Below are 22,683 nucleotides of genomic sequence, written 5' to 3' on the forward strand. Positions count from 1 at the left end.
AGCATAACTGACCTTTTCTGCCCTGGCCTCTGACACGTAGTGCCCTTGTCATGGAATTCTCTACTGCACACACACACACACACACACACACACACCAGCTCTGACCTCACAGTCTTTAGGCCAAAGCCTACCTTGTCAGTCTTGACCATCCCTTTGCCTCTACCCTAACCCCCCTCCCAGCACACATCTGCTGCCCCTACCCACCTGGGAGACACAGTCCAGTAGCAGTGACAACCTCACTCTGTGTGGCAGGCCCAACTCAGAGAAGGGGATCTGTCAGTGTTTGTTCAATTGAGCAAACTGCCCAGGAAGCAGAGAGGGGCTGAGCTGGGAGGAGGCTAACCTTAGGGAGGTCAGTTACCTACCCCAAGCCTTCAGCCTCCTTCTCACACACCTCACTGCCCTCCAATCTTTGTGGGTCCTGCTCAGTGCTTCTGACCCCACCTCCAGAAGTCTTCCTGGATGCTTCAGTCCCCTGAGTTCCCTCTCTGCCCCTGGATCCTTCACAGTGACCTGAACTTTTTACCTTTCTTACAAACGCTCGGCACAATCTTCCCATCTCAGCTTCTAACAACTTCATTCTTTCAGCTGCACAGGCCAATACTTTCATGTTTTGCCTGACTCCTCTCTTTCTCTCACACCCTACATCTAGTCCATCAGGAAATTCCATCAGGAAATCCCATCAGCTCTATCGCCAAAATACATCCCAAATCTGACTTCCTACCACCTCCATTACTGCCACCCTGCCCAGGTGCCATCATCTCTGCCTGGATTTCTGTACTAGCCACCTCTCAGTCTCTGGCCTACCTTCCCATTGTCCATTTCCAGCATAGCAGTCAGGGCCTCTGTTTCAATGTCACTGTTCAGCTCAAACCCTGCAATAGCTTCCCAATGTATGAAGGGTCTTCCATGGTCTGAGCCTGTTACCTCTCTAGCCTGTCTCCTATTATGCTCCCATTCCCATTCCACTCTGTTCTAACCACACTGGCACACACTTAAAAAACCCAGGGAACTCCTGCCTCATGGTCTTAGTACTGGCTGTTTCCTCTATCTGGAATGCTCTTCCCACAGACAGCTGCATAGCTCACTCATTCCCCTCCATGTCTCTGCTCAAATGGCACCTTTATGAGGCCTACTCTGACCACCGTTGCAACCTGCCTCCCCCTGCCCACACTCCAGACCTCCCTTACATATCTATATTTTTTCCATAGTATTTACCACCTTCTGTTATTTAGCTATTTATTATGTTTATGCATGAAAATATAAGATTCACATGGGCAAAAATTTTGTCTCTTTCTTTTCTTTAATGAATACCCAGCCCTAGACCACTGCCCAGAACATAATAAGGCACAAATAATGTTGTTAAATAGCTGAATGTTCTCATGAAATGATCATCCAGATGAGAGCACCTGGGGGTGGGAAGGCTCTGCTTTGCCTGCAGCCCAGCTGTGGGCTCAGGTCTCAGTGCACAGTGGGTCTGGGAAATTGAGAAACAGGCAAGGTGGAGGTGGGCTTGGGCCACTGCATCCTGTGTGCCTGGTTTCTTGCTGCCAGGCTATGACCTTGGTAAGGACAGGGATGAGTGTGGGACACCCCTGAGTTCCCTGCACTCAGCTCACTGCCTGGCACCTGTACATCCTTAGTGGGCATGTGCACAAATACCTGCACCCTACAAAGGGTCTGGTGGCATCTGCCTGTGTAGGCACAGACTTTATTATCAACCAAAGGCTGGGATTGACTCCAAAAGTCCTTTCTTTTGAAAAAGGACATGGTATCAATTGGCTCACAAGCAGGAAGATGGGTGGATTATCTCCTGAGGCTTTGATGGCACAGGCCTCTCAAGCTGCACCTCCCCCACCTGAATTCCTTCTGCTCTGGTGTTCTGATACCAGTATCATCCATTTCCAGATGATACTGAAATTCCTGATTTCTGGTGTCATCAGCAAAGGGGAGAGGAACCATGGCCCAATTCTAGCCCTGTAATCCTGAATCCAGAAAAGAAAAAAAAGGCCCTCTGGGTCCAGCTGCCTGTGGCAAGGAGGCCATTAGTTCAGGGCAGAGTAGAGGACAAGACCCAACCTCTCCTTTCAGCCTTCTTCCGGAGCCCTGCCGGCAGCTGCCCAGCAGGAATGCCTGCATGGGAATTGGAAGCAGCTGTGGGCTGCCTGGGCCAACCTCCCGTCTGCAGCTCTCCCCCCTCTTCCTCTCCTGCCATTTCAGCCACTGCCCTGAAGAGTTTTCCATGTGTTCTTGGCTTGGACAGGAGTGGGGTGAACTCAGGTTGGGACTATTGGGGGGGGGTGCCCCTTCAGAGCTGAGAGGACACTGAAATAGGGGCCCCTAGAGTTAGAAAGAGGGAGGAGGGGGACAAGGCCAGAACTCCCAGGTCAAGTGTGGCATTAGCCTGGTGCCTGTAGGTCCTAATGACTCTCCACCCTGCTTGGCCACAACCCCCAAAAGGCTCTGTGACACTTGTGGATTCAAGGCAAAACTCCAAATGTTGGTTTTTCAGGGGTCCAGACATGAGAGAAACAATGAACATGAAGACATAGCCTTCCCTGAGGGGCAGTTCAGTGGGGTAGAGAGTCAGCTTGGGCCCAAGCTTGGCCACTGATGAGCTCTGAGACCTTGGATAAGTTACTGAACTTCTCTAGCCTCAGTTTTCTGGTCTGTAAAATAGGGGCGATAACGCTATCTATTTCACAAGGTTGCTGGGGGAGTTAAATGAGAAAATAAAAATAACTACTTGGCATAATGTCTGGTACCTGGTAAATGTTCAATAAATATCAGCTGCTATTATTATTTAAAATAGGAGTTATCTCTTCTTGCAGGGGAGAGAGGCTATGACCCTGCAAATGGATAAGTAGAGAGGAGGCAGGAAATCTGCCTGAGATGAGGCTGCCAGGACACCACTTGTTTGTTCCCACACTAGTGGCATTTGACTGTCAAACAGGGAATTAGGAGGAAGACCCAGGTTCCTGTCTCCACAACCCACCTGACCCTTTATGACAGCTTCCTTGGCCTGAAAACTCCATTTCTTTCTGAAGAAGCACTGAGACAACTTCAGGGAAGGAGGAAGGGGTGCTCAGCTGGGATTCTGGCTCCACTAGTCACCAGTTATATGACCGTGGGCAAGTCAACCTCTAAGGGCCTGAGTTTCCTCTTTGGCAAAATGGGGAATAACAACACCTTGGGTTGTTACGAGGATTAAGTTACTTTAATTATAAAGCATCCAGGACAGGGTTAGGCACTATGGAAGCACCAGATGAGTGTTTGTTAAATAAAGGTCTAAGTCTGGAGTGAGGATGACAAGGATTAACATCACACTGCTGAGGGACTCTTCACTTCCAAAGCCTTGTGCACTCATTGTTCCAGATCGTCCTGTCACCACCACCGCCTGGAACAGAGTTGACAATCAAATATCTGTTGATTGACCAAATAAATGAAGTGTGCAAGGTAAGCAAGAATACACTAAATTTTAAAAAGTAATAGTATGCGATATTAAGAACTCAGGATGGAGAAGTCATACAGACTCAAATACTGGTTTCACTACTAAGAGGCTGTGTGACAATTAGCAAATGAGCCTGTCACCTTATCTATGAAATGGGATGAATGACAGTATCTGGCTCATTATTGCTGCAGGAGTTAAGAGGGGTGATATGTAAAACTAGAGGCTTGGTGCATGAAATTCGTGCATGGGTAGGGTCCCTAGGCCTGGCCAGTGATCAGGGCAGATCAGGGCAGATCAGGGCCTTCCAGATGCTGGCTGGGGCCTTCCTTCATTCCACACCACCCCCTGGTGGTCAGCGGACATCATAGCGAGCAATAGAACTCCCACTCTTCAGGTCGAACTCCCATAGGAATACGTTGCATATTAGCCTTTTATATATGTAGACTAGAGGCCCGGTGAACAAAAATTTGTGCACTCGGGGGGGGAAGAGGGGGTCCCTCAGCCCGGCCTGTGCCCTCTCGCAGTCTGGGACCCCTCGGGAGATAACGACCTGCTGGCTTAGGCCTGCTCCTGAGTGGCAGAGGGCAAGCCCAATCCCTAGGTGCAGCCCCTGGTCGGGCTCAGAGCAGGGCTGATTGGGGAGTTGGGGCGCCACCCCCTGTCATGCACAGAGCAGGGCGGATTGGGAGGTTGCGATGCCACCCTCAGTCACGCTCAGGGTAGGGCTGATTGGGGGGTTGGGGCACCGCCCCCTGTCACACTCAAGGCAGGTTCAATGGGGAGGTTGCGGCGCCACCCCCTGTGATGCACAGAGCAGGGCCCATCAGGGGGTTGGGGCACTGCCCCCTGTCACTCACAGAGCAGGGCCAATCAGGGGGTTGGGGCACTGCCCCCCCCCATCACGCACAGAGCAGGGCCCATCAGGGGGTTGGGGAGCTCCCCCTCTCATGCACAGAGCAGGGCCCATCAGGGGGTTGGGGAGCTCCCCCCTGTCACGCACAGAGCAGGGCCCATCAGGGGGTTGGGGAGCTCCCCCCTGTCACGCACAGAGTAGGGCGAGTAGGGCCGATAGGGGAGTTAGGGCACCGCCCCCTGTCACCCACAGAGCAGGGCCAATCAGGGGGTTGGGGCGCCACCACTGTCACACTCAGGGCAGGGCCGATGGGGAGGTTATGGCTCTACCCCGTCACACACAGAGCAGGGCCCGTCGGGGGGGGGGGGGGGCGTTGGGGCACCACCCCCTGTCACACACAGAGCAGGGCCGATCAGGGGGTTGGGATGCCGCACCCTGTCACACACAGAGCTGCAGGGAGATCAGGGGGTTTGGGCGCTGCCCCCTGTCATGCTGATCTGGTGCCAGGAGGCCTCGTGGCTCCACTGATCCCTGTGCTGGGAGGCATATTACCCTTTTACTATATAGGATAGAGGCCTGGGGGCTGGCTGGTTTGCCCTGAAGGGTGTCCTGGATCAGGGTGGGGGTCCCCACTGGGGTGCCTGGCCAGCCTGGATGAGGGGATGATGGCTGTTTGCAGCTGGTCACACACCCTTCAGGGTGGGGGTCCCCACTGGGGTGCCTGGCCAGTCTGGGTGAGGGGCTGAGGACTGCTTTCAGGCTAGGGGTTTTGACTGAAGCTCCCAGCCACTGCTTTTTTTCTTTTTTTTTTTTTCTTCTGGGCCAGCTTTAGCTCTGGCTCTAGCTCTGAGGCTTCCGCTGCTGGTTTGTTTGCCATTCTATAATCGAAACAATGTATAACTTCAGCTCTGAGATCCCAGCCGTCTATATTTGTTAGAATGTTTCAAACTGCCAGCTCAGAGTCCGGCAAGTCAGGCGGGGAACTTGGAGTCAGCAGTCACTGGAGCAAGCAAGCCTCATGTTCGCTTCCAGCTGCCTGGCTGCCGGCCGCCATCTTGGCTGACAGTTAATTTGCATAAGGATATGCTGATTAGCCAATCGGAAGGGTAGCGGTCGTACGCCAATTACCATTTTTCTCTTTTATTAGTGTAGATGCCCAATAGATGCTAGTGTCAATATTCCGCCCCCCCCCCCCCCCACCACCACCTGCTGCAACTAGGGGAATAGGCCCAGAGAGGGGAAGTTGGTGGAGGAGACCCAGGCTTTTGCACCGCCTGCCCAGTTTGTAGGTGGAGTGTGGGTCCTCCTGGGTCATCTCTGTGCAATGCAGAGAAGACAGGCTCAGTTTGAACTCTGGCTCAGTTGCATCTAGCAGTGAGACTTTCCTAAGTCTCAGTTTTCTCAGCTGTACCAGAGGACCATAATCTTCACCTCTCTGGGAGGCTGCAAGGATTAATGAAAGTAAACATTTAAACCACTAAGTTCAGGAGGTGTTCTTCAGCAAATGGCCAAGTTGTTACCATCGTCTCTGCCTTGGGACTCTAACTCTGGATGCTTACTGCGGGAGACTGTTTCTGTCCTTCTCTGCATCTATTCCAAGTCCTAAGAAGGTGGGTAGGTGACTTGGAGGGGAAGGCAGTAGGGATGTGAGCAGGGAGCCAGGGCTGCTGTCAGGGACTAAGGGACCATGTATGGTCTCTTGAGTGAGGGGAGTGAGTACCCCAGAAATACCTGGGTGTGCAGGTGGAGGAAACCTCTAGGCCTAACTGCAGCAGAGTTCCCATGGGGGCTGCAGAGGCTTGAGAAGGGGAGGAGGAGGAGGTTAAAGGAAGGAGGTACCTTAAGGTCCTGGAGCCACAGGTCAAGACATCAAATTCTGTCCTGAAGGCTTTGGGAGCCATAGGACCTTCTTGAGCAGGAGCGTAACATGATCAGCAATGCAAGGGTTTATCTGCCCCACGTGCAGGATGGACTGGTGAGGGAGAGGCAGGGATCAGGAGATCAGGGGATCAGGGAGGAGGCAACCATAGCTCTCTCTTAACCTCTGATTGGTTGTGTGAAGGCAGGGCTGGAGAACCTCTGCCAGGCTAGGCTGGTGAAGCCGTGAGAGATGTCCTGGGAGGATGGCCCAGGCTGCCTGCTCCATGTTACTTTGATAGGGTTGCCAGAGCTGATGAATCAGGCCAGGGGTGTGAGGGGGAGGCCCTAGGAGAAGAGCTGTGGTATTCTGGGGTCAGCACTAAGACCACCAGCTCAGAGAAGACGAGGCTGTGAGGAGGCAGGAGGGGGGGCAAGGAGGCCCAGAGAGAGAGCGGGCCTGGCTGTGGGAGAGGGAGAGACACAGCAAAGGGGATGCAGCCGGGCCTAGGAAGCAGGTGACCACCCTCCAGGCCTCTCATGGATTTGTGGACAGCCAGGAAAAGTAAGTTACCCTCTCTGAGCCTCTGTTTCCTAGTCTTCTCTCCAGTTACACATTTTAGAGTCAGATATTCTTGGATACCCCTGCCCAGGGTGAGAGGGAGAGGGTCGAGGCACCCCAGGAAGAAACTGGGTCTGGACAGGCACTTGGAAACCACCCAGATAGAGGGACGAGGGTGGTGCGCACATGTGTTTAGTGTTGTGAGGATACATCCACACCCACACACTCAGGCTGCCAGCACTGGGCCTCAGCCCCCTGGCTGTGTGGCCAGGAGGAATGAGGTCAGCTTTGGAGAATCTGCCTGGACTCCCACACCAAGCCTGGAGGTCTGAGTTAAAGAACAAGACTTGGCCTTCCCTGAACCGGGATTTTCCATGGTCCTGGCCTAGCAGAATAAGGAGGGGGAACCAATAAGAGGAGAGAAAGTAGTGTTCCCTCTCTGAGCCTCAAACTAGCCTGCACTCCACACAATCCCACCCCACACACCATCCCCTTCATGACCAGGGGAGGGTGCTGATGGCCATCCTTTGCAACAATGCTTGGGCACCTCCTCCTGGGAAGTCCTGCCTGAGTCCCCAGGCCCTGATTTTGGAGACTCCTCCTCTGACCTCCCCCAATGCTTGCCCAATCACAGTACTGAGATGCCCTCTTTCCTGTGCTTCCCACTGCAGGGCCTAAATTTGGTGCATACCAGCACACTCTACCTGGCCTCTAGCATACTAGATTCAGGGGAGAAATGTCTTAATCCAAATGAACTGTGGAGCTCAGGGGCAATGGCCAGAGGCCCTGCTAAGCAGCAAGTACCTCCACTCCAGACATGGCCTTGCCCTGGCAAGTCCCCTTCTGAACCTTAAAAACTGACAGGCCAAAAAGGGGGCCTAGAATACCCACTGGCTTGGAGCATCCCCAGGCCTGACTCTGCCAGCTGTGCTGTGGAACTTGAGGCTTTGGTTTTCTCCTCTGCCCAGAGGTGGGTGCCTTTGGCTGAGTCCCACTCTGTGGTCTTCCATTCTAAGAAAAGCCACCACAAAAACTTAGCACCTTCTAGGCAAAATATCCTCTCCTCCAAGGAGCTATAGGAGCAGCTGATGCACAGGTGCTGCAAGTCCCAATGAGGACCATGAAGACACACCCTTTATCACATCACAGAGGGCCCTCCATCTCGGTCCTTTTTCAGCTCCTGCAGATTCTCAAACTGGGAATCAGCACCCAACTCGAGTGCTATGCCTTGGATGTGAGGGAGTGGTGCTACCCGTGGGGACACTCCTCTTAAGAAGTATAGCCTTGGGTTCCAGCAGCCCCTAGGGAGACAGAAGCACTGCCCTTACCTGAACCCCTGCCTCAGAGGCAGCCTCTCACCCAAGGTCAGTATGGCTGAAGACAAGGCAGCAGTCCCTGTGCTGACAGAGGCAGCAGAGAAAAGGCTGAGGGTGCAGCACCTGAGCCCCTGGGCCTGAAGGCCTCAGCCCTCACCTGGTGGGCTGATTTTCTGTGGAGCAGAGAGAGAATCAGGGCACTGATTGCACCTTGAAAGAGCTATGGCAGGAGCGTGCATGCACTGGAGACTGAATGGAAAACCTTGACCAAGGTGGATTTTGAACTTGCAGAAACAGAAGGAGGAAGTGGAATTCTAAGACAGAGGGTGGGCCAATAGCTGGCCAGTTCTGGCCAGACCACTAGCGGGCCCTTGGCACAGTAGCCCACTTGCTAATAGCACGTGAGGAGTTGCCCATCTGAAGAAGGAAGGCTGCCTCCTGCACTTCGTCTTTGTGTGCAGATGGCTTGGGCCTTCCAGATCATAACGTCACCCCTCCATCCCAAAAAAAGCCAAAGGGAGGCCCATTCACAGTAGCGTGCCCTAAGACTTTCTCAGGGCCAGGACTAGAATGAGCTAGTTGAATGAATGAGGCACTGGCCTGGGGTACAAACTTTAAGAGGGCACCAAAATACTTGGTAACCAAGATAAGCAATATTTGATACAATATTCTAAAAAGTCAAAATCAAGGCAAAAAACTGTGATGAACAAAATATCAAAATTTCAAATAAAGACACCATCAGGATTGCTGATTTTTCAGTTTGCCATGGGCTCCAATTTGGCTTGGTATGGCACCATTACTGATTCTATTTAAAACCTCATCACAGAATTTTTTGCATTATTTTGATCTAAAAATACATTAAATATTACTTATCTCAATTACTGAGTTTTTGGCGGCCTATTCAATTTTGCACCTCTCTCATCTCGTCTGGATTCCTGCCTGGGGCAAGAGCTTCCCCTCTAACCTGGAGTTCATTGGGGCCAAGCTCACATAACCCCGTGACTGTGAACTTGCCACACCTCCAGTGGCATCCCTAAGGGCCTTTCGGACACTCTTGTTCCCTGCTTCACCCTGTGGGGCTGACATAGGGGCAGCTGATTGGAGTGAGGAAGAGGCAGGGAGAAGGGCTCCTTCCCTTTGTCCCCAAATGACTCGAGCCAGGTCTGGGAGGTGCCTCCTCACAATGCCTGACCAGTTCCTCCACCCCGCGCCCCTCAAGCCAAGGTCAGAGCCCAGCCCTGCCGGCCAAATGCTGGCACTGATGATACACGGATGCGCGGAAGCCGGGAGGTGGGATGCACTGGGGCTGTGGATTGGGGCCTGGGGGTCCTTGCTTAGCGCAGGGAGGGCCTTTGGTAAAAAGGCCGGCGAGGGTCTGGGCGCACAGAGCCGTTCCTCCTGGACCAGGAGGACAGAGAGCAGGGCCTGGGACTGGGGACCGTACTCACCGCGGCCGTTCTGGGTGGGCCGGTACACGCTGCCCACGCTGAGGCGGCCCTGCTGCGAGCCGCTGCGCTCCGCCACCGGCGGGGGCGCGTCCGAGCTGCGCACGGGCAGGTAGGGCGGCTCCAGCACGCGGAAAGGGGGCTGCGGCTCCACGGCCCTCGGAGGGACGTAGGCCTCAGCAGGCAGGTTGGCATAGGGCGGGTACCAGCCCAGGGCGGAGTCGCCGCCGTAGGCGCCGCCGGCGGCCTGCGCGGCGTCGGGGCCGGGGCCGGGGCCCGGGTCGGGGTGGGCCTGCTCGGGGCCCGCGGCGCCCTCGTGGTACAGGCTGTGCGAGTAGCGGCGGTCTAGGCCGTCGGCGGGCGGCGGCGCGTAGGGCCTCTCGGGGGCCGGGTAGAAGCCCTGCGGCGAGTACTCGGGCTGCTCCTCGCCGCCGCCGCCGAACTCCTCGTAGCGCGCCCGCGGCTGGAACGGGTAGACCACCCCCGCCGAGGCCACGGCCGCCGCCCCGGCGCCCACGCCGCCGCCCGCCCCGCGGTAGTACACGTAGCCCTGCTCGTAGGTCCGCGCCGCCGGGTCGTAGGTCTCGTACTGGCTGACGAAGGGCGCCTGCGGGTAGGGGTACGGCTGCGGGAAGGAGGCCGGCTGGCGGTACGTGCTGGCGAAGGCCGAGGCCGAGGCCCCGTGCTGGGAGACCGAGGTGCGAGCCCGGGCCATGCCCGTGTTGTCCCCGACGGCCACCTCGCGCCAGTTGTCCGGCACCTGGCCGAAGCCGAAAGGGTGCCGCGCCTGGCCGCGCACGGTGTCCGAGCCCACGCGCCCGGGCACGGGCAGAGACGGGGCCTGTCGCCGCCGGGGGCCGCCCTGGCTGCGCCGCCGCGGGGTCTGGGGGGCGCCCGCCAGCAGCACCCGGGAGCTACTCTCGGCGCGCGGAGCTCCCGCGGGAACGTACTCGGAGCCCGAGTTGAGCAGGCTGTACACCTGCCCGTTGTTCTCCCACTGGATCAGCTGCCGCCAGCGCCCCGGGTCCGGGTCCGCGCCCTGCCCTGGCTGGGCCTGTTGCCCGTGCACCAGGATGCAGAGGCAGGCGCCCCACACCAGGGTCCCCACCTGCAAGCCGGCTGGGGCCAGCGCCATGGTGGCCCCTCTGCAGAGGCCGGGTGGGCTGAGAGGCTCTCAGGAGTGGCCCCCTGTGCGTGCTTCCCTTCCCACGGCCTCGAGGACAGGATGGCTCCTTGCCTGCCGCAGCTCTAGCTTTGTCCATCCTGGCCTTGGTCCGAGCGGGACGGCTCCTCCGATGACAGCATTTCGAGGCCAAGGGGTCAGGGCAGGGCAGGGGCGGTGCCCAAGGCTGCGCGAGGCTCTCTGCAGGGCACCGGGCAGGACCGCCTGGGGGCCTTACGTGGGCAGCCCTGCACTGGCTGGCCTTGGGGCTGGCGCTTTCCCACTCTGAATGAATAAGCAACAGGCTGGGAGTGTTAGGAGGTTTTGGACAGCCTGGTCCGCCTGCTGGGGTCTCCTCCGCAGGGCCCTATGGCCCGCCGGCTTTTAGCTATGTGGCCCCTCCCACAGCTGCTGTGCTCCCTCCGTCCCTGGAGCTTCCAGCCAAGCCACAGACCTGCCTCTGAGGAAGGGAATGAAGCCTGAGTAGGAGGGGGCCTCTGGGGACTCAGGCCTGGCAAGTGGGGCCCAGGCAGGCAGAACAGGGCTGAAGGGTCCGCAGCACTCTGCTTTGGACGCAGACGCCCTGTCTCCAACTTACTGCTTCTTGTGTGGGCTTGAAAGAGCCCCTGACTCCTGTTAACTCCAGCCACTCACTAGGATCCGTGGACTCCCATTCCCTTCCCCAAACTAAGAGACACCCTCCTTGTTGATGGGCCTTTTTGGGGAGATGCTGAACTCTAGCTGAACCACCCTCTAATTCAGGGCGCCTGCGGCCTGAATACAAAGGGGTTGGAGCTCAGCTTTTTCTTTCTTATCCTCCTGGTCTATAGAATGGGCCTATACCCCTGTTTTTTGTTGTGTGTTTTTTAAATTTTGTTTTAATGCTTAAAGTATTACAAAGAGTATTACGTATGTCTCCTTTTTTTCCCACCCTTGACATTCCCCTGGCCTCCCCTACCCGCCAGTGTCTTGTGTCCATTGGTTATGCTTATATGCATGCATACAAGTCCTTCAGTTGATCTCTTACCCCCCCTCCCAGCTTCCCGCTGTAGTTCAATGCTGCTCTGCCTCTGTATCTATTTTTGTTCATCAGTTTATAATGGTCTTTATTATGCATGAGTGAGATCATGTGGTATTTTTCTTTCATTGACTGGCTTATTTCACTTAGCATAATGCTCTCCAGTTCTATCCATGCTGTTGCAAATGGTAAGAATTCCTTCTTTTTTAACAGCAGCATAGTATTCCATCGTGTAGATGTACCACAGTTTTCTAATCCACTCATCTGCTGATGGGCACTTAGGCTGTTTCCAAATCTTTGCTATGGTAAATTGTGCTGCTATGAACATAGGGATGCATATATCCTTTCTGATTGGTGTTTCTGATTTCTTGGGATATATTCCTAGAAGTGGGGTCACTGGATCAAATGGGAGTTCCATTTTTAACTTTTTGAGGAAACTCCATACTGTTCTCCACAGTGGCTGCACCAATCTGCATTCCCACCAGCAGTGCACAAGTGTTCCTTTTTCTCCACATCCTCTCCAGCACTTTTCATTTGTTGATTTGTTGATGATAGCCATTCTGACAGGTGTGAGATGGTACCTCATTGTTGTTTTGATTTGCATCTCTCGGATGATTAGTGACTTTGAGCATGTTTTCATATGTCTCTTGGCTTTCTGAATGTCCTCTTTTGAAAAGTGTCTATTTAGGTCCTTTGCTCATTTTTTGATTGGGTTGTTTATCTTCCTTTTGTTAAGGTGTATGAGTTCCCTGTAAATGTTGGAGATTAAACCCTTATCAGTGATAACATTGGCAAATATGTTCTCCCATGCAGTGGGCTTTCTTGTTGTTTTGTTGATGGTTTCTTTTGCTGTGCAGAAGCTTTTTATTTTGATATAGTCCCATTTGTTTATTTTCTTTTTAGTTTCCAATGCCCTAGGAGCTGTATTGGTGAAGAAATTGCTTCGGCATATGTCTGAGATTTTGCTGCTTTTGGATTCCTCTAGTATTTTTATGGTTTCCCGTCTTACATTTAAGTCCTTTATCCATTTTGAGTTTATTTTTGTGTATGGTGTAAGTTGGTGGTCTAGTTTCATTTTTCTGCATGTATCTGTCCAATTTTCCTAACACCATTTATTGAAGAGACTGTCTTGACTCCATTGTATGTTCTTGCCTCCTTTGTCAAATACAGTGGGGCCTTGACTTACCAGTGTCTGGAGAGTTTTTTGAGATACCAGCTGTCTCTCGGCAGATTTTTTGCATTGAGTTGATAGAGTAATTTGAGTTAACGAGCTCGGTCTCCAAACGAATTAAACTCGTAAGTCAAGGTCCCACTGTATTAATTGAGCATATTGGTTCGGGTCGATTTCGGGGCTCTCTATTCTATTCCATTGATCTATATGTCTGTTCTTGTGCCAGTATCAGGCAGTTTTGAGAACAGTGGCTTTGTAATACAGCTTGATATCTGGTATTGAGATCCCACCTACTTTGTTCTTCTTTCTCAGGATGGCTGCAGCTATTTGGGGTCTTTTTTTATTCCAGATGAATTTTTGGAGAGTTCGTTCTAGGTCTGTGAAATATGCCGTTGGTATTTTAATGGGAAGTGCGTTGAATTTATAGGTTGCTTTGGGTAGTATGGACATTTTGATGATGTTGATTCTACCAATCCATGAACATGGTATGTTCTTCCATCTGTTTATGTCTTTCTCTGTCTCTTTTTTCAACGTCTTGTAGTTTTCTGAGTAGAGGTCTTTTACCTCTTTAGTTAAGTTTATTCCTAGGTATCTTAATTTTTTTGGTGCGATGGTAAATGGGATTGCTTTTTTAGTCTCTCTTTCTGTAAGTTCACTATTGGTGTATAGAAATGCCATAAATTTCTTGGTGTTAATTTTGTATCCTGCTACATTGCCGAATTCGTTTATTAAGTCTAACTAGGGGCGCAGTGCATGAATTCGTGCACCTTGAAAGGAACTGTGGGCCGTGAGGCTGCGGTGGGCACAGGGGTGGGTCTTGGCCCAACCTCTGCGCCCCTGCCTGGCTCCTCCCACCACAGCCCCCAGTTCCCTGTCTGCTAGCAGCCCCGCTCTTACCCGCTGACAGCGGAGAGTGATTGGGGCTGGCGCAAGTGCCCGCAGTGGGTGTGAATGGCAGCTCTGGCACCAGCAGTTGGTATGAGTGGGTGTGAACAGCAGCTCTGGTGCCAGCAGTCGGAACCAGGATGCATAGGAGCAAAGAGGCTTGCCCCAATGACAGCGACTGGCACCCCACCTTGGTCTGGCGCCCCCACTTACCTGCTCCACATCCCCCCATGGCTGACGCCCGCCATGTTCCACATTCTGCCGCCTGCTGCCAACACCCACCATGTTCCGCACGCGACCCCTGGTGGTCAGCGCACGTCATAGTGACTGGTTGTTTGGTTGTTCTGCTGTTTGGTCCATTTGCATATTAGCCTTTTATTATATAGGATAGTTTTTTGATATACCCCTGTTTTGAATAGAACTTGTGAAATCATAAGAGACATTGACTTCCTACACATTATATGTGGTTTCTATTCTGTATCTCTTGAGTCAACATAGCCTGGAAATGTCCTGAGTGGATAAAATTAAACTCAGGGCTGTCTGCTGTGCGACAGGGGTCATTTGGAGCATTGTGTGTTATAACATAGAATGGCAAAAATGGGAGATTCAGGAGAATGGGCCTAGCCCTGTTTGAACACTTTAATGTCTAAGAAATCAAATTCTGAACGTCTCCCCTGGACTGCCTTCTGCCTTCCAACCTTGCTCCTGGGAACTGGAGAGCAGAAATCCCACTCTGGTTTTTATAAAACAGGTAGGAAGACCCTGCCTTTAATCCACTGCAGATTGCCCTTCTACTTTGGGAACTCCCGGAGTCCACCTTCGGAGGAGACAGCCAGAATGGACATTCCTCAGGGATCCTGAACCCTTGCTCCACTGCCAGCATTTGTTCACCCATCACACTGTGCTTTAGGATGAGCTGGTTCAGGTGACTCGAAGTATCCGCCTATCATTTAAATGCTCATAACCTAGCCAGCAGCCATTCAATACTGGTCCCTCACCTCTGCAGTGTGGGGTTTGATTTCAGACTTCTGACAGGACTCCTGCAAGAAGTAACTGGTTTGGCTCAGGACACCAAGCCAGTTGCAAAACCAGCTTACAGAGGATCACTGGGACTTGGAGGGTTAAGCCTACCCTCCCTCCTGCCTGCCCCCTGCAGTGCTGGCCTCAGCTGCTTGGAATCCCTGGGGTCCTGTAGGGCCCTCCTGCCAGCCAGATGGGCAGCAGCACCAGGAGAGGAGGAGGAGCTGAAGTGGAAACAGGCCTCAGAGTACCCCCAGGCAGGAGGGGAAGGGAAGAGGAGGAATGGAGGGAGTACAGAGGTAGGGAAGCCTCACTGGCCTAGAGTAGAGTAAAGAACTCTTTGCAAGCCAGGCAGGAGGCAGGGGCTGCCTCAGGGCTTTCCAGCAGTGGGGAGATCAGGGCATGGACCATTGTGCTCAGCAGGCCTCTAACTCTGAGCCAGCTCTTGGCATGAAACTCTACCCTATGCTGGCTCCTGCTTCTCTTTCTTTTTTCTTAATAAGGTCGAATCAGAGTGAGTCAGAGAAGCCAAGTTTCCTGTTAGGCTCTGTTTGAATAAACTGCTCTGAACACAGCTTGGGCCTCTGCACAGTCTCCCAAGGCCAGAGCTGCAGCCCTGCCAGCCCCCTGCTGAGACTGGAGACTTGGGGTCCCCAGGATGACAAAGCTAGGGTCCTGGCCTAGCCAGGCCTCTATGCTGGGAAACCAATTAAGCTGTCAGAGCTTCAGAGTCTTCATTTATAGCCTGGGGGTAATACCTTTCTTGTGGTCTTTTGGGAAAATAAATGAGAAGATTATGAAAAGTACCCAGCATAGTACCAGACATATGGCCACTATTTTCTTTCTTTTCTCTGGTCTGTGAGAGAAGGAAGGGGCTCATCTCTCAAAGGTGCCCTCCCCCCCGCCTTTGTCCCTGTCTCTTTCCTGTTTTTACCTATCTTCAGCATCCTTCCTTGCCCAGTATGAACCTTGTGCAAGGCAGACACCTCCCCTGGGGACTGTCCTCTTCCCTCCTCTCCATTCCTTCTCTCTGACTTCCTTCTTCCTTCAGTTGGATTTCCCTAGGGCTCTGTGGCTGACAGGGCCCAGCATCTCTGTGAGCCCAGGGAAGCCTTTGTGATTCTACCTCTCCACAAAGGGCAACACCTTACCTCAGTGGCTGGAGGTGTCCCAGCATCAATTGATTGAGGCCTGTACAATGGGGAACTGAGAAAGACCTGGACAGCTGTAGAGGGTACAGAGGTTGGGTCAAATGAGGGCTTTGAATCCCCAGGTTGGGCTGGCCCTGAGCTGTCTGGAGGTGAAGCAGGCAGGCAGCTCCTCTGGAGGCCTGCCCCTACAGGCCAGGATTCACACCCACCTTTTTAAGACCCAGGCATGTGGTTAAGGCTTGCTGCCAGTCCCTGGCACTAGAAACTGGTCACAGGGGACCTTGAAGAGACAGTGATACAGGGCTGAAAAAGCTTGTTGACTATGCATGACTTTTAAGCACCTACTGTGTGCTCAGCTCTAGACTGGGCTATCTGTTGCTGGGGCTCCTATGGAGTGGTCAGTGTCCCTTGCCCTTGTGATGGAAAATTTCCCAGGCTCTGAAAAATCTGTGGGGGAACAACATCAGCAGAGAGTTTGAGGATCAGAGAAAGGATGGGAGCCATGACATGCCTCACTGCTTTGCAGAGGAAAGGACCAGAAGACCCACTGTGGGTCAGAATGTTTCTGTGGTTGGGAAGGGGTGAGGCACACTCTGGTGCTCCTGCCCTATGTTTCTCACATTGGGCAGAGCTGGGTATCCTCCTCCCATAATCACTAACTGCTGAGCTTAGGCCCTGGCACCTGGGTGGGCAGCCCAGGAAAGGCCGTGGATAGTTTTTGTGCTGAATTGGGAATGGAAGCCCCAGCCACACTGGAAAGTGGGCTGGAGGAAGTGCTGAGTGAGGTCTGGCAGCTGGCACAGAATTCGCTGACTCTGCAGGGAGAAGACCACCGAGTGACCACTTCCAGCTGGACCCTGAGCCCACCCTTCCCCTGCAGCCACATCTAGTGCAATGGTCGGGGAGATGGGGGGTTCAGTCCCCAGAGCCCAGGCAGCCGGGGCGGGGGCATGGAGGGGGCTGGGGATCTTTGGCTTGGAAGCATCTTTCTTTAGTGTTGGAACTTCAGAGAAGCCAGGAAGTGGGGGAGGTGAGGTCAGAGACAAATGGGGTGAGAGGGGAAGGGAAGGAACCCAACCTTCTCTAGGACCCACTGGAATTCAGTGGCTCTTGCCACCTCCCACTCAGTTTTTCCTCCCAGCAAGGGCCTCTCTGGGCCCCTCCCCCATGGTTCTTGGGGAATTGGAAATACTGACCCTAATAGAACAGTCTTGGCATCAAGGCAAGGCTCTGTGGAGTCAGGAAGTGCCCCCTCAGCCCCCAGCCTAGCCAGCTTCTCCCCTTCCTGACTTTCTCCTCCTCTCAACAGGCAGCCATGGTGTTGGGGCCTGCTTAATGATACACTCCTTGTTCCCATCCCCACCCGCTCCAGCCCCTGGGGGCTGGTAGATGCAGGGGAGGGTCATCATTGCAAGGTGGAGAGGAAAACCCATTCTCATCCCCGCTGCTTTGTGGAGGCCCAAGCTGTTGCCTGGGGTCTCCTGGGTGGGAGAGCTGCTTATGTCAAAGCGGTGGGGTGGAGCTCAGCCACTCTGCAGTGGGGAGAAGGAGGTAACAGAGTCCCCTGCCTAAAGGAGTGTGCTGGCAAGAACAATGAAGATGCTCAGTCCCTTAGGCTACAGCTAGGCTAATCCTGGAGAACTAGCAGGGAAACTGAGATAGAAACCCTCTGGTTCTAAGGGAGGGCTCTTCTCTTTATTCTCTCCCCATCCCCTCTCTGCTTTTGTTTTTCTGCCTCTGTATTTAACTTTCTTTCTGGATCTCTAGATTTTTTTGTTGTTTCTGTTTTCAGTACATCTATTCATTCATTCATTATTTTTTCTGTCTGTCTACCTCTGTGTCTGTGTCTCGCAGTCTCAGTTCTTCTACATCTCTCTTATTCCATCTGCTGATATTTCTCCCAATTATCTCTTTACTTATCCACTCACTTCCTCTGTCAGCATGTTCCCTGGGCACCTGGCTGGCTACAGGGGTTACAAAGAGAAGCAAACCTGTGTAGTCCCCAAAGAGCTTGTAGGCTAGTGAGGGTGATACAAATGAACAGAAGGAGCAGAGTGAGGAGTCCTGAGTGGAGGCGAAGACATTGTGCTGGCTCTTCGTGACCTTTGAGAGACATTTCTATCTTCCTCAGTCTCTGTCCATCTGTCTGTCCCTGTCCATCTGTGACTTTCCTGGTGTCACCTTTGTGAGCTGGCTTGCTCTCCACTTTCTGTGGGACACATGCACTTTGCTTCTTTCCCTGTGGTGAGGGAGGCAGGTGGTCTGGGCAAGGATAGAGGTAGGTGATAGAAGGAGCATGGCCTTCAGGGCCAGTGCTGACAGACGTGTGCTAACGGCCATGCCTGGCACTGGGATTCTATTCAGGCATTTCTGGGTAAGATAAGATGAGTGTAATGGGTATGGATTAGCTCCTGTTGTATGCCATAGGACAAACAAAGTAAGGTTCTTTCTTGTACTTGAGTGTAAGTTACCCCCACCTCCAGGAATCCTCTATGAGTTCAGTTTTGCCCACATAGGGGCTAGAAGAGGAAGGGACCACAGCTTTAAATAGCTTTTCAATTCAGATTATAAATGAAATACATCAATGATAGGAAATTTAGAAAGGGTAACTGTCATGACCTGCTTTTCTTTCTAGTATTCATATTGATCACAGGAGTGCCTGCCTAGCCAGATGAGGAGGTACTCAAGATTTTGTTCCCCTTCATTTTGTTCCCATTGCCTGGTGGTGGGGAACTGGCTCAGGCAAGGCTCCAGCCTCAGCTCCCCTCCTACTGGGCCTGGATATGAGCCAACAGTCAGATCTTCAGTTTTCACTCTGACAGGAGAAACTCAGGTCTAAATTGGGACATCTTGACCCAATGGTTGAGATGGGAAGGTGTAGTGGTGGGGTTGCCTTATTTCCCTCTATCAAGGACTCCAGCCACTTCCTTCCTGTGGTAGGAAGGACCAGACTTTCTCTGACCATGAAAGGTTGGTAGCAAACTCCCTATGGAGCAGTTGGTGGCTACAACCTATGTCTGCAGGACCAAGAGGGACTCCAGGGGCTTCTTTGATTCCGGAAGAAACATCTGGCAACTTAAATTAAAAAAAATAACTTATTTTTAAAATTTTATTTATTGATTAGAGAGAGAGAAACATCAACTTATTGTTCCACTTATTTATGCATCCATTGGTTGATTCCTGTATGTGCCCTGACCGGGGGTTGAATCTGAAACCTTGGTATATTGGGATGATGCTCTAACCAACTGAGCTACCTGATCAGGGCCTTAAAAGTTTTACTGTAACATACATATAGGAAAGTTCACAAAGTGTACAGCTTGATGTATGACTACACCATGAATATCCCTGTGGAACTACCACCCAGCTGAAGAAATGGAACATCACAGCTGCTGGCACCTTCTAACTGGAAGCTCCTTGAAGTTCTGCCTATGCCAGCACCTGGCTACACTGAAAACTATTTTTCTTCAACCAGATTTTAAATGACTGAGTTATGTGGATAATCATAATATAATTAAAGCCTCCCTTTGATTTCATTTTACTTTCTTTGCTCGTATAAATGATGCTGTAATCTTCATGTCTACCTATGCTACATAGGAATCTCAGAGGGCCTGGTTTGGTTCCAGCCATTATTTGTGATCTGTGTGACTCACTGTGCCTTTTTTCTTTCTGCAAAATGGGAACAATGATAAGGATTTAAATGAGGTGACATAGCTCCCACCACCTCTCTGGGCCTTCACCTCACTATTGTCTGTGTCCATGGGTTATGCATGTATGCATATACATTTTTTAGTTAACCTCTTCCTACCCACACCTTCCCCCTGAGATTCGTTAGTCTGTTGCATGCTTCCATATCTCTAGTTCTATTTTGCACTTTGTTTTATTCATTAAATTCCACATACAAGTGAGATAATCTGATACTTGTCTTTCTCTGACTGGCTTATTTCGCTTAGCATAATACTCTCCAGGTCCCTCCATGCTATCTCAAAAGGTAAGATATCCTTCTTTTGTACAGCTGGATGGTATTCCTTTGTGTAAATGTACCACAGCTCCTCCCACCCCCGTGTGCCCTTTCTAAACTCATATCTGCACGAGAGTAGGTCTGTTATTAGCACCGGCCTCTCTGCTCCCAATGGCTGACTGACTGGCCTTCCCCTCTTAATCTGTGCACCATTCTGCCCCCTTAGCCTTTAAACTGGAGGGCTGGAGAGGACTGGTTTACACGATCAGTTCAGTACACTTAGTAGTGTGAACAGAGAACAGAATCTGTAGACAGTGAAAGTGATTTATGTCTTTTTCTCGAGCCACTGTATATACCACAGCATTTTTATCCAATCATCTACTGATGGGCACTTGGGCTGTTTCCAGAGTTTAGCTATTGTAAATAACGCTGCCATGAACATAAGGGTGCATACATTTCTGATTGGTGTTTTGGGATTCTTAGGATATATTCCTAGAAGTGGGATCAACAACATTTGTTGTTGTTGATTTGTTGATGATAGCCATTCTGGCAGGTATGAGGTGATATCTCATTGTCCTTTTAATTTGCATCTCTTAGATGATTAGTGACTTTGAGCATTTTTTAATATGTCTCTTGGCCATCTGTATGTTCTCTTTGGAGAAGTGGCTACTTAGTTCTGTGCCCATTTTTTAATTGGATTGTCTTCCTTTTGTTAAGTTGTATGAGTTCTTTATATATTTTGGAAATTAACCCCTTATCAGATATATCATTGGCAAATATGTTCTCTCATACAGTGGGATCCCTTTTCGTTTTTTTAAAGGTTTATTTTGCTGGGCAGAAGTTTTTTATTTTTATGTAGTCCCATTTATTTATTTTTGTCTTAGTTTCCCTTGCCCTAGGAGATGTATCTGTAAACATATTGCTACGAGAGATGTCTGAGATTTTGCTGCCTGTGATTTCTTCTGTGATTTTTATGGTTTCATAACTTACATTTAAGTCTTTTATCCATTTTGAGTTTAGTTTTGTGTATAGTGTAAGTTGGTGGTCTAGTTTTCCATTTTTTGCATGTACCTGTCTAGTTTTCCCAACACCATTTATTGAAGGACTGTCTTTACTCCATTGTATGCTCTTGCCTCCTTTGTCAACTATTAATTGAGTGTAATGGCTGGGTCATTTCTGGGTTCTCTGTCCTGTTCTATTGACCTATATGCCTGTTCTTGTGCCAGTACCAGACTGTTTTGATTACAATGGCTTTGTAGTATAATTTGATATCTGGTATTGTGATCCTTCCAACTTTGTTCTTCTTTGTCAAGATTGCTGTGGCTATTCAGGTCTTTTTTGATTCCATATACATTCTTGGAGTATTTGCTTTAGATCTGTGAAATATGCCATTGGTATTTTAATAAAGATTGTGTTGAATCTATAGATTACTTTGGGTAGTATGGACATTTTAATGATCCAATCCACAGTATATCCTTCCATTTGTTTGTATCATCCTCTGTTTCTTTTTTTCAATGTCCTGTAGTTTTCTGAGTATAGGCCGTTTACCTCTTTGCCCAAGGTATCTTTTTTTTTTAAATTAATAAATCTTTATTGTTCAGATTATTACAGTTGTTCCTCTTTTTCCCCCCATAGCTCCCCTCCACCTGGTTCCCACCCCACCCCATGCCCTTACCCCCCGCCACTGTCCTCATCCATAGGTGTAAGATTTTTGTTCAATCTCTTCCTACACCCCCCATACCCCCTTTCCCCCAAGAATTGTCAGTCCACTCCCTTTCTATGCCCCTGCTTCTATCATATTCACCAGTTTATTCTGACTTAATTTTTAGGTTCACTTGTTGATAGGTATTTATTTGTTGTCACTTTGTTGTTCATAAATTTTATCTTTACCTTTTTCTTCTTCTTCCTCTTCTTAAAGAATATCCTTCAGCATTTCATATAATCCTAGTTTGGTGGTGATGAACTCCTTTAGCTTTTTTTTGTCTGTGAAGCTCTTTATCTGACCTTCAATTCTACATGATAGCTTTGCTGGGTAGAGTAATCTTGGTTGTAGGTTCTTGGTATTCATCACTTTGAATATTTCTTGCCACTCCCTTCTGGCCTGCAAAGTTTCTGTTGAGAAATCAGCTGACAGTCGTATGGGTACTCCCTTGTAGGTAACTAACTAACTGTTTTTCTCTTGCTGTTTTTAAGATTCTCTCTGTCTTTTGCCCTTGGCATTTTAATTATGATGTGTCTTGGTGTGGTCCTCTTTGGATTCCTCTTGTTTGGGGTTCTCTTTGCTTCCTGGACTTGTAAGTCTATTTCTTTCATCAGGTAGGGGAAGTTTTCTGTCATGATTTCTTCTAATAGACTTTCAGTATCTTGCTCTCTCTCTTCTTCTGGCACCCCGATAATTTGGATGTTGGTACGTTTGAAGTTGTCCCAGAGGCTCCTTACACTATCTTCATCTTTTTGGATTCTTTTTTCGTTTTGCTTTTTCAGATGGGTGTTTTTTGCTTCTTCTATTTCAAATCTTTGACTTGATTCTTGGGATCCTCTAGTCTTCTGTTGGATGTCTGTATATTATTTTTAATGTCAGTCAGTGTATGTTTAATTTCTGACTGGTCCTTTTCCATTTTTTTGGCATTCTCATTAAGATCCTTGAAGGTCTCACTAAGTTCCTTGGAGGTTCGTAGAAGATTCTTGAGTAACCTTATAACTGTGGTTTTGAACTCTATGTCCTCCATTAGTTTGCTTTCCTCCATTTCTTTCATTTGTGACATGTTTCTTTGTCTTCGCATTTTTGGCTGACTGAGAGGACCTGCTGTGTCTATAGTGGAAGAACTGCTGTG

At 50.6% G+C, this 22,683-nt stretch overlaps 1 protein-coding gene and 1 long non-coding RNA gene across 3 annotated transcripts in view; one reads left to right on the plus strand and one right to left on the minus strand.

Annotated features, from left to right (window-relative positions):
* LOXL1 (lysyl oxidase like 1) overlaps positions 1-10,924 on the minus strand; it is a 24,238-nt gene extending 13,314 nt beyond the window's left edge. Inside the window, exon 1 of the mRNA XM_070430591.1 lies at positions 9,488-10,924. Coding sequence (XP_070286692.1) covers positions 9,488-10,619 — 1,132 coding nt within the window. The 5' untranslated portion in view covers positions 10,620-10,924. The remainder of the gene's footprint in view (positions 1-9,487) is intronic.
* Positions 9,303-22,683, plus strand: part of LOC139020747 (uncharacterized) — a 24,265-nt gene continuing 10,884 nt past the window's right edge. For both annotated transcript variants that reach the window (XR_011473354.1, XR_011473353.1), the window contains exon 1: positions 9,303-9,329. This is a non-coding gene — a long non-coding RNA (uncharacterized lncRNA). The remainder of the gene's footprint in view (positions 9,330-22,683) is intronic.

This window comes from Myotis yumanensis, unplaced genomic scaffold (assembly GCF_028538775.1).
Source record: "Myotis yumanensis isolate MYYU_CA2020_CCGP unplaced genomic scaffold, mMyoYum1.0.hap1 SCAF_1, whole genome shotgun sequence".
In the NCBI taxonomy this organism is placed as follows: Eukaryota; Metazoa; Chordata; class Mammalia; order Chiroptera; family Vespertilionidae; genus Myotis; species Myotis yumanensis.